The 12,500-nt window shown below is 37.8% G+C and overlaps 1 protein-coding gene across 2 annotated transcripts in view; it reads right to left on the bottom strand.

The window, feature by feature from the left end:
- LOC118768318 overlaps positions 1-12,500 on the bottom strand; it is a 15,347-nt gene that overhangs the window by 2,724 nt on the left and 123 nt on the right. The window contains exons 1-4 of one of the 2 annotated variants that reach the window (XM_036514540.1): positions 12,357-12,500; positions 1,044-5,903; positions 502-1,013; positions 173-192 (exon numbers count right to left, since the gene is read on the bottom strand). The exon at positions 12,357-12,500 is cut by the window's right edge and continues 123 nt beyond it. In XM_036514540.1, the coding sequence (XP_036370433.1) occupies positions 581-1,013; positions 1,044-5,896 (5,286 nt within the window). In that variant the 5' untranslated portion in view covers positions 5,897-5,903; positions 12,357-12,500 and the 3' untranslated portion in view covers positions 173-192; positions 502-580. Of the gene's footprint in view, positions 1-172; positions 193-501; positions 5,904-12,356 lie in introns of both variants that reach the window. The other variant, XM_036514539.1, reaches the window with a different exon arrangement.

The raw sequence follows: 12,500 nt of genomic DNA on the forward strand, positions 1-12,500 counted from the left end.
CCAGCCAAGCTGCAGCAATTTTTGTCTGGTTCCCAAAGCATCAAGTGCCGAAAATGAACTTTCTTATCTTCGATTTTAAAGGGTTACAGAATTAACACAGGTTATAGGAACATAAACCTTCTTCCATGAAAAGATAGCTTAAACTGTGCTCTAAATGGAGGTGTAGTCAAACCCTATTTTATGGACTCAACATCATCATCATCATCATCGTTTAACATCCGTTTTCCATGCTAGCAAGGGTTGGACGGTTCAACTGGGGTCTGGGAAGCCAGAAGGCTGCGCCAGGCCTAGTCTGATCTGGCAGTGTTTCTACAGCTGGATGCCCTTCCTAATGCCAACAACTCCGTGAGTGTAGTGGGTGTTTTTTACGTGCCACCTGCACAGGTGCCAGACGAGGCTGGCAAACAGCCACGATCGGATGGTGCATTTTACGTGCCACAGGCACGGGGGCCAGACGAGGCTGGCAACGGCCACAATCGGATGGTGCTTTTTACGAAGGCCATGTACTAAAATAAGTCGAAAGGTAAGCTACTATAAATCGGCATGAACTTTCTGGACAACCCAATATTTATGAGAACGTTTATCTTTCATAATGAAAGAAAGCAAAAGACTGGCGTCCTGCAATAATTCCAAAAACCATGAAAGAATTGTCTGAAATATCAAAACCAAGCACTTGGAAGACTTCGTTATCATCGTCCCTGAGTAATAAGTATTTATGAATATCTTCTGATGTTTGGTGTGGAATATCTCCAGGTATTTGATAAATATTGTTAAGCCTGTCTGTTACATAAACATAGTCACCAAGTGTGGTTAGACAGGGTCTGTGTTTAAAATTCAGGTAATTTGTACATTTTGGCAGGCATATACTATTGACTAACGATTTTTCCCTGTACCACAAGACAACGACATCCTGACTATCATTCTTCCACTTCACAACAACAACATCACCACTAGATGTCACTGCTATATCCAACACACCCAATCCTACCTCCTTCCTCATCAGCATCCGCATCCACACACCCACGTCCTCCCACTCCCGCATCTTCACCACCTCACTATACATTTCATTCTTACGTTCACACGTCCCATTATCAATATCAATATCAAGTACATCTACATAGACACGGTAACTTTCCCTGCTAAAAGAAATACCACCACACACCAGTTGATTGTCATTGTATTTACAAATCCTGTTGTAGTATTTCTCAGTGTTGATGGTTTTTAAACGGTAGAGATCCCTGTTGAAGACCATCAGTCGTTTACGACAGACGACTATGAAACGTTCACCTGTCCACCGACATATATCTAGTGATGGTGGTTGTTTCGATGGTTGTTGTGGCAGTTGTTTTTGCTGAAGTATGTCACCTGTTGTTGTGCAGATTAATGTAACTGTGTCTCTAAACATGAACACACTGAAATTGTCGTACAACTTAATTAATTTACTATCGTTACTGTCATATTTGTAATGATAATCAACAGGTTCTTCCACCGTAGGAATGGAAAGAGGAACCATTGCTGTTCTATATGGCAGTTTCTTCACTGATACTTCCTCAATTCCTGACATACTCTCCGCTATGTAATTACCACATCGCACCTTTAATCTACCTTTACTAACTATTTCATTTGATTTACCTTTTCTTCCTTCTCCATCTCCCCGACTCTGTTCCAGATTATTAATCAACTCATGACTGAATATTTTTTTGTTCATCTGAGATGTAATGAAAGGGAAATGAAGACCAGAATCAAGATTTAATAATGACAAAGATTCCAGAACCTTCAGTTGGTCACCATCAATCTTTATGCGATGATATTCAATCAAGTTAATATGTACGCACCAATAAATATTTGCCACTGCTCTCCATATTACACCATAAGGTACGTGACTTTGCCAAACTTTATATTTCTCCAGATCTTGTTGCTTCAGTTGAAATATTTCTTGTCGTTTAGGAATTGTAACCATTATGTCACTTTCTCCTGTAAAACACACACCACCAACTAAACTTCTAACATCTTTGTGACAAAGCATCTGCCCATCTCTATCAAATATTTTAACAATTCCATTATTGGCTTTCTCACACACGATCGTTTTTCCTTCATCAGAGATATCAATGTCTTTTACTTGAATAGGACATTTGTCTGTTAGCAAACGAGAAACAGGGAAGATTTCTCGCTTAACTTGAAACAAACCTTCAACATACAATTTATTTATGTTCGAACAGCTTCCAACAAACCTTGGTCCTTTACAGTTTATGCTACTGAAATTTACTTCATCTTTATAAATTCTGTCATTCAAAAATCTTCTGCTGTATTCACCAGTTTGTGTGAAACACAAAATGTTATTATATTTGTTGTCACCAAAATATCTTTCCCACCGACCATGGACATACAAATAACAGTTATCAGTTGTCATGGTGTTAGAAATACTGGAATAATCCATATAGTGTCTAACTGAATGTAGATGTTCACCATCAGTGTTGAAGAAAACAAAGTACCTTTTATTGTTGACAATGATGACATCATTAGCATCAGTTATAATATCATGGACGCTATCTATGTGTCCCTCTAATAATATCCTACCTGCATCCAATTTTTTTATTGTATTCACAGTCAAAAATTCTTCATCAATTTCAATGACATACAAAGTACCTGCTTCTCCCCGTCTACGACACGCCAGTTGATTGTTTGACAAAGAAGCGATAAATTCATATACATTTTCAGTCTGGTAAATTGTCAACGACAATGGAAATTCCACTTTTAATGTCAACAGTTGGAATTTAGTCGTAATAATCAGTGTATTTGACTGCCATCGACACATATTTATATCGGACTTAAACTCGGAACTAACTCCCAACTTGATAAAGTCCAGAAGTTGACCGTCAAATGTCAATATCTTAATGTTTCTATTTTCACTGTCATACACTGCTATCAGGTTATTTTCAGTAATAACCAGACAATCAATCCTTACTAATTTTTCATCTCCAAAACCTGGAGGGACAATAACGTGTCTAGCTTTATCAGAAACTGTCATATCCTGTACATATAATGTAGAAGACCACATCTCACCGACACATATGTTTCTAGAAAATACATCTAGCAGGTCAATGTACAAGATAAGTTGATTATTCATGATGTGGTCTCTCCCCACCAAGTTATGGTCATTTATAGCAAGCACACGGTTGTTGCCTATCAGATACACAAACATTTTGTCAATACATCCTCCAGAGAAATTAAGGGAGTGTTTTACTCCGGACAGGAAATCCCTGGGGATCATCTTAATACTATTCCTACAACTATGGCCAACACTATCAATAGAAGTGTTGTACTGAAATACTTTATTCCTAGTAACAATTAATAGATTTAGAGTTTCATTTTCTATTTCTAATGATTTTACTACAAAAGGGATATTAATTCTACGAATCATTTCAACCTGATTATAATTTTTAATGGCTAAAATATCTAATTGAGATGGTTTATCAGAATAACAAACAATGTGACCTTTACCCAGCTTACACACCTTTACATAAGCGTGACTTAACGATATGGTTCTAACTGTCTTTGATAGGTTTCCAATCACCTGTAATTGTTTCTCTAGGGGTAATGTGACACCTATCTGATTACAATCCCATCGACATATATCTGTAGCTGTCGATGGCAGAGATAATCTAGACACAATCTCTCCTTCGTTAGAAATGTATAACAAGCAATCACTGTTTATGTCAGATACCACCAACTGTCCATTTACTAGATGGCATATTTCGACAATCAGAGTTTTTTTGTCATTCTCTTTTTCTTTAAGTCGTATATTCAGATTTCTTATGTAAGGAGTTTTTACGTGTAAACGACAGCTAGACTGGTCATAATACTCGTAAAGAAGAACCCTGTTGTGTTCAATGTCCGGCACGTAAACAGTTCCTTGGAAAATAGCAATGTGAGGGTGAACAGGGAAAGGTAGCTTCCATTGCCATTTAATTTCTCCATGTATATTATAACATATCACAACAGACTCTTTTTTGAAGAAAACATAAAAATAAATATTGTCAGATTGGATGTGATGGGGGTAGCCGTAGAATTGAAGGTATTTTTCAAAAAGTTTTTCACTAGAAGCGGAATAAAATACCAGTTTATTTTTCCTTCTGTCTAGGACTACAAAATTAATTGGAGTTGCAGCAATGGTGACATTATCATGTTCCAGAGAAATTCTTTCAATGATATCAACTTTGTCTTCCTTAATCAATAGGATATGTATCTCCTGTTTATTATCACTGGTAGTCAGAGCTAAACACCTGTTTGATACCATATGACATATTTTAATATAATCAGCGTGAACCTTTATTAAAGGGCCTTTGTTTAGTTCAGGACATGTGATATACTGAAGTCTTTTCATTTCACGATGAAAGACCAGAAAGCTGTTTGAGTTCAGTCTACAAATTATAGAAGGAGAGAAATCAAAAGTTAAAATATTTTGGCTAATTTTCCCTCCAATATCAGTGAAAAATATAGCTTTTTTATTCTTGTAGATCATCAGTATAGAAGATGTTGTCATAGGTAGAATATTTGTGATATTGTTGCAATCCTCGATATAGATATAGTTGTTCAAACTATGGCTATGTAGCTGATGGTTGTATGACAACCTGGACCAGAAGTCTTTGTTTGTCTTAATAGTATGAGGAAAACACAAATAATCAATCAAGAAAATGGTATCTTTGCCAACAGAAATATACCGACATCTCCTGCCAATTTCTCTCGTTGAAACACCACCTGTAGCTGAAATTCTGTAAACAATATGTCCCTGTAGGACATAAAAATGGTTTTGATACACAGCGATGTTGGCTGGAAGGTCCAGAGAATGGACCTCTACCTCAAATAACTGCTGGCCATTGAGATTGTAACAAATAACTCTGTTAATATTGGTAAAGGATATTAACAGGCTATTCTGTGATCCTACAGCAATATCTGCAGGTAACTCTTTGGTAATGAATTGTTCGATAATTTCATTATCATCCCAGTCAACAAGGTATATGGTTTTACCAAACATTTCTACACCTATAAATGTAGAATGTTGTAAATACGAAACCATATAAAAACCCAAGGGAAGTGTTTTCAGTTTTAAACTAGAGGGATTGATAATAAGAATCATTTGTCTAAAGGGGAGTGTAGCCAGAACAGACTTTTGACCAATTCTGGTAAAATCAGTAACAGAAGACGGGCAATGAACCTCATTTCTGCCTTTATCTGATGTCGCACAACATATTGTCTTACAAAGTTCGGAATATGTTACCACCGCATCTTGTAAGACAATAATTTTCGATATAATATTGCACACGTCTTCCCCTGATTCTTCAATCTTTGCTTCTCTGGTTCCAACCGGACAAACAGAACGAAATTTGTCTATCTTCGGTACACCAATGGTCTTGTATTTGTATGGATTGCTATTCACAAATATGTCATAAAGTTTCTTTTGAAACAATTCAAGGTCCTGTTCAATAGAAATATTATGATTTTTCATATATTTCAGCAAGATCCTGACTTTCTCTTTGATATTTTGCAAAATGGAATTGGCACTTAATCCCAAACATTCGAAGTGGTAACTCTCCTTAAATATATCTTGCATAAACGCCTCACAGTAGCGATATTGAGACTCAAATCTGTGTAGTACAGCTTTTTGCTGTTGTATCACTTCTGTTTCCTTTCTGCTTCCTTTGCCTTTATATGCTTTGAATCTTGTAACAGACCTGCTAGTACTATCATGTCCTTCGTCACTTGATCCGGAACCTTCATCTCTCTCATTTCTCCGTTTTTTCTTTTCAACTCTTTCGTCACTTTTTGTTGCTGGATCACGGGAAACACTTTTCTGAGTAGTAGATGTTCTTGGAGTATTTCCTTTTGGGTCGTCCATAATGATTCTATAAGGAAATGTAAGGAAAACATTTAGCTCTAAGAGAATATTGGGTTGTCCGGAAAGTTCTTGCCGATCTTTAAAGGAAAGAAAAAGGTCAATAAATACTTGACATTACATTTTTAATCAACCAAATGTGAAACATTGTGTTGCACAATGTGTCTCCATCTTTCCTTAACTTGAAAATACCCTCTTCCCAGAATTCAGGTGGTTTCATGACAAAGAATTCATCAAGGAATCTTTTTATGTCATGTAAGGAATTGAAATTTTTACCATTAAGACTATTCTGCAGAGACCTAAATAAGTGGAAATCCGAAGGAGCAATGTCTGGTGAATATGGAGGGTGGGGTAACACATCCCAGCCGAGCTGCAGCAATTTTTGTCTGGTTCCCAAAGCATCAAGTGCTGAAAATTAACTTTCTTATCTTCCATTTTAAAGGGTTACAGAATTAACACAGGTTATAGGAACATAAACCTTCTTCCACAAAAAGATAGCTTAAATTGTGCTCTATATGGAGGTATAGGCAAATCCTATTTTACGGACTCAACCATGTTCTAAAATAAGTTGAAAGGTAAGCTACTATAAATCGGCACGAACTTTCCGGACAACCCAATATTATAGTTTGAGGGAGGAAATGTTCATTTCATTACTTTAAAAACACAAACAATGCATATATTACATGGAAAAATGTGAGCAAAAGAAATAATATTCTTATAAACCTGCAAAAAGATTATAAACCTGCAAAAGTACAGAACAAGTTATTACATCTGGTAAAATATGGAAGAAGAAAATTTTTACTTAAAATATTACAGCTAAGGATAAAACTTCAAATAATATATTTAGATTTAGAAAATATTAGCTTTTATTAAAACTGAAAATAATTCAATTAAAATATTTTTTGCATTTTACAAAAATTCATTTTTCCATTATTATTTAATAATTAAATATACCTTTCGTAATACAGTTTATAATAATTTCAGACAATGCAAAATAATTTTCAGAAGCCATTCCACATTAAAATGTTAATGTAGGATAAACATGTAATGAGAGAAAAATATACTGTCACCAAATTATTAAATATTCAAGCAATTTTTCTTGTTTATGAAAGGTATTTAAAAATTAGAAATTTGAAAATACGTAATAAAAATAATTAGTTAGTACAATAATTAATATAATACAAAAATTAGTTATATATTACAGTAAAATCTATCTATAACAACAAAATCACAGTAAAATTTGCTTGAGTTACTGCCAAAGTTATTGCCAAGTCTTCACATTTTTAGTCTTGACACAATGCCTACTTTTTACATAATGAATTTACCTACCATATATACACTTCTACTTTGCATAAAACTTTAGCTATATTCATACTTCTGGTTCTCATTTTTAAAAATATTCAAGTGTATCAATATTTTGACAAAGTGATGGTTCCTTTCTTTCTACAAATCTATTCTTTCAAATAACTATCACTCTTTCTCCCTCAATTTAAAATTTTAATACAATATTTAAATCTAATCTATGAAGATATATAAAAAATATAGTCTTTTAAAACTTAATAGGCTGTTAAATTCTTCTACTACAATTTATGAATTGAAATGTTAAAACATTAAAATTATTTATATATACAGTAAATTATTTGAAAGTTGACATTTTGTTTAAAATATACTAAAATTATATGTTCTGTTCTCTTTTACTCTTTACTCTCTTTTACTTGTTTCAGTCATTTGACTGTGGCCATGCTGGAGCACTGCCTTTAGTCGAGCAAATCGACCCCGGGACTTATTCTTTGGATGCCTAGTACTTATTCTAATGGTCTCTTTTGCCGAACCGCTAAGTAACAGGGATATAAATACACCAGCATCAGTTGTCAAGCAATGTTGGGAGAACAAACGCAGGCACACAAACACACACACACACATATATATATATACATGCATATATACGACGGGCTTGTTTCGGTTTCCGTCTACCAAATCCACTCACAAGGCTTTGGTCTGCCCGAGGCTATAGTAGAAGACACTTGCCCAAGGTGCCACGCAGTGGGACTGAACCCAGGACCATGTGGTTGGTAAGCAAGCTACTTACCACACAGCCACTCCTGCGCCTGTTGTTGACAATCAGTAAAAAATGAGGAGAGGAAAAGTGTCATGGAGCAGCAGCAATCGTTCATGGGCCAGTGCTTCAGGTGCCAGGGACCACACAACAAGGGACTGCATGGAGACAAAGCCTGAACCCATTTGCTACTGTTGCAGGCAGGCAGGGTATATTGCTCAAAAGTGACACCAGGGAAAAGGCCATGGGGAAGTTGCTGCCCCTCAAACATACCCTGTGAGCAAGTAGAGGCTTTAATGTAGTCATTGCCCATAGCTGAAAAGGTGGCAAGCTGGCAGAATCGTTCGCACGGCGGGTGAAATGCGTTGCCGTATTTCGTCTGTCGTTACGTTCTGAGTTCAAATTCCGCCAAGGTCGACTTTGCCTTTCATCCTTTCGGGGTCGATAAATAAAGTACCAGTTTCCAACTGGGGTCGATGTATTCGACTTAATCCCTTTGTCCGTTCTTGTTTGTCCCTTCTATGCTTAGCCCTTTGTGGGCAGTAAAGAAATAGGTATTTTGTCTGCCGTTATGTTCAGAGTTCAAATTCCGCCGAGGTCGACTTTGCCTTTCATCCTCTCGGGGTCGATTAAATAAAGTACCAGTTTCCAACTGGGGTCGATATAATCGACTTAATCCCTTTGTCTGTTCTTGTTTGTCCCTTCTATGTTTAGCCCCTTGTGGGCAGTAAAGAAATAGGTATTTTGTCTGCCGTTATGTTCAGAGTTCAAATTCCACCGAGGTAGACTTTGCCTTTCATCCTCTCGGGGTCGATTAAATAAAGTACCAGTTTCCAACTGGGGTCGATATGATCGACTTAATTCCTTTGTCTGTTCTTGTTTGTCCCTTCTATGTTTAGCCCCTTGTGGGCAGTAAAGAAATAGGTATTTTGTCTGTCGTTACGTTCTGAGTTCAAATTCCGCTGAGGCCAACTTTGCCTTTCATCCTTTCGGGGTTGATTAAATAAAGTACCAGTTTCCAACTGGGGTCGATGTAATCGACTTAATTCCTTTGTCTGTTCTTGTTTGTCCTTTCTATGCTTAGCCCCTTGTGGGCAGTAAAGAAATAGGTATTTTGTCTGCCGTTATGTTCAGAGTTCAAATTCTGCCGAGGTCGACTTTGCCTTTCATCCTTTCGGGGTTGATTAAATAAAGTACCAGTTTCCAACTGGGGTCGATATAATCGACTTAATCCCTTTGTCTGTTCTTGTTTGTCCCTTCTATGTTTAGCCCCTTGTGGGCAGTAAAGAAATAGGTATTTTGTCTGCCGTTATGTTCAGAGTTCAAATTCCGCCTAGGTCGACTTTGCCTTTCATCCTTTCGGGGTCGATAAATTAAGTACCAGTTATGCACTGGGTTCGATGTAATCGACTTAATCCCTTTGTTCTTGTTTGTACCTTCTATGTTTAGCTCCTTGTGGGCAGTAAAGAAATACATTGCCCATAGTTAAATTCCTGGTTGGAGGAAAGGTGTTCAAAGCCCTCATGGATATGGGCTGTACAATGTCTCGCGTGAACCCAAGAGTAACAAAATAACGGAAGGGGATGAGTAGTGTCCCGGCAATCGAAGCAGTGAAATTGGATGTAAGAGAAGCAGCAAATTAGAAATAGCAGTTCAGAGCACAACATCATCGTCATTGTTCGACCGTGGTTAAGACAATGGAATTTACTATGTTACGCCAGACTTCACGGTCCATCATAGCATTACGGAGGTCCTGTTGCTGGATGCCTGTATCCCTGGAGATTACATCAGGGTAGGAGAGTGTGCGCCCTCTGGTATCGCGAGCAGATGGCTTCCAGAGGAGAAGAGTAGAAATTACCTTGTTTTCAGCTCTACAACAATGTCCAGCAAACTGAACACTTCTACATTTCACAAGAGATGATACAGGTGGTAGTTTCCCATTTATTTGTACTTTGGTTGGATGACGCCTCCACGAGAGATTTAGTGCTCTCATAAGGAGGCGAGTGTAAGTTCCATCCAACTGCCTCTCGAGCTTCTTTGATAACGTCCAGGTTTCTGAGCCATATAGTAGAATTGGTTCGACTGTGTATATATATATATACGATCATCATCATTGTTCGCCTGTGGTCGAGACAATGGAATTTACTATGTTACGCCAGACTTCACGGTCCATCATAGCATTACGGAGGTCCTGTTGCTGGATGCCTGTATCCCTGGAGATTACATCGGGTAGGAGAGTGTGTGCCCTCTGGTTTCGTGAGTAGATTGCTTCCATAGGAGAAGAGTAGAAATTACCTCTTTTTCAGCTCTACAACAATGTCCAGCAAACTGAACACTTCTACATTTCACAAGAGATGATACAGGTGGTAGTTTCCCATTTATTTGTACTTTGGTTGGATGACGCCTCCACGAGAGATTTTGAGCTCTCATAAGGAGGCGAGTGTAGGTTCCATCCAACCGCCTCTCGAGCTTCTTTGATAACGTCCAGGCTTCTGAACCATATAGTACAATTGGTTCGACTGTATATATATATATATATATATATATATATACAATCATCATCATTGTTCGCCCGTGGTTGAGACAATGGAATTTACTATGCTACGCCAGACTTCACGGTCCATCATAGCATTACAGAGGTCCTGTTGCTGGATGCCTGTATCCCTGGAGATTACATAGGGGTAGGAGAGTGTGCCCTCTCTGGTATCGTGAGCAGATGGCTTCAAGAGGAAAAGTGTAGAAATTGCCTCGTTTTCAGCTCTACAACAATGTCCAGCAAACTGGACTCTCCTACCTTTTACAAGAGATGATACAGGTGTAGTTTCCCATATATTTGCATTTTGGTTGGGTGACACTTCCACGAGAGATTTTGAGCTCTCGTAAGGAGGCGAGTGTAGGCTGCGGGTAATTGTGATCGACCATGTGGTAGAATGAACTGATGTGATGATAGGCATGGACGTAATCAACCACCTAGGAGGTGTCAGTGTTTGTGGAGACATGGTTTCATTTGGTGTTACAGGGGCATTATGCGCGATGTGTCTGCAACAGGAGAAAGGAAAGCACCATGGGGCAGAAAGGGCTGCTTACACCATTGAAGATAAAGATTTTCAGGCAGTGTTCGACGATCAGTGGTAGACTGTTGAGTGGTGCTGGAAAGGGGAGCCCTCAATGCTGAGAAACAGGCTAAGCTTTTGTCATCATACCTTGGAAGGAGATGCCAGGAGTGTGTTTGAAGGAGAAGTAGAGAGATGGATCAAGGAGGATATCCTTATCCTGTGGAAGGAAGAAGTGAAGAGCAGATTGCTCCGACTGATGGTAATGGTACAGCCAACAAAGGGCAAGGCCAGGACTGTACTGGACCTTCGAGAGATCAATGGTCATGTGTCGTGCCACACGGGCGGCGGTGTAGGTTAGGTAGGTGTATATTAAGAAAATGGACATTCAAATGCAAAACGCGAGCAGAACAACTAAATAGATACTCTCTTGCAGTCAAAAACTAAAAACGTTGTTGGTTAATTTAGAAAACTTTAGACTGTTTCATTTGGTATTATGAGAAAAATACAAAAACTAAGCAGACTCCAGCTCGTGCCGAGAGATTTAGAAAGTAAATTTTATAAAGCGGTATAAATTCAACAGCTTGAAATGCTAAAATGTTACTCACAAAATAATGTATATATACAAATACACATACCAAATAGCTATGAGGAATTGATATACAGATAGCTCTGATGAATGCTTAATGATGTAAATGTGTTAGAAAATTGTAAGTTGATTAAAAAAAAATAAAACCTGATAATATTTTTTAAAAATATACCCTCCATCAGGCATTTGTCATATTCTGAACGCCTTACTTCCCTGGGCATGATACATTGAAACTCCGACGTCTGGCAGCTGACTTGGCAGACACCCATAAAATTATCAACCATCTTACAAACAATAACTCTGAGCACCTTTTCAAACTCCACCCGTCTAACACCCGTGGACATATTTACAAAGTCAGAAAACAGCACAGCTCCCATGACTTTAGGAAACATTTTTTCACGCTAAGAGTTGCTGAAGCATGGAACAAACTGTCGGCATTAGTTGTTAGTTGTCGGAGCACTGCATCCTTCAAAACTTCCATGCTTCCTGAGATTCGCCAACACTACACCTGATTTTCTCCCCTCCATACACACACAAGCATGTATCTGACTTATACACTGTTCGCTTCCCAGACATTTGTACATTACTGCATATGCTTTATACGCACTTTCTGACAAGTTGTGGTGCACCCGAGCACTGTATACAATAATTTCATTATTTTAAATGGTAACTAAAATTACAGGAGGAATCTTAAAAATTATCAAGTAAAATTGAAAACTATAGATTTCAATAAAGTTTTAAAGGAAGAAAAAATATAATATTTACCAGATTGGATTTCAATTTCAGCCTGAAGTCTTTGTCTAAGGAAAGTCTTGCGCGGTCAATGTGTTGAAGCAACTGCAACGGAATTCTGCTGAATTTGGTCTATTTATAGGGTGGCAGTCAGAGATGTTTACACTTGCAGTTATT

This window comes from Octopus sinensis, linkage group LG28 (genome assembly GCF_006345805.1).
Source record: "Octopus sinensis linkage group LG28, ASM634580v1, whole genome shotgun sequence".
Lineage (NCBI taxonomy): Eukaryota > Metazoa > Mollusca > Cephalopoda > Octopoda > Octopodidae > Octopus > Octopus sinensis.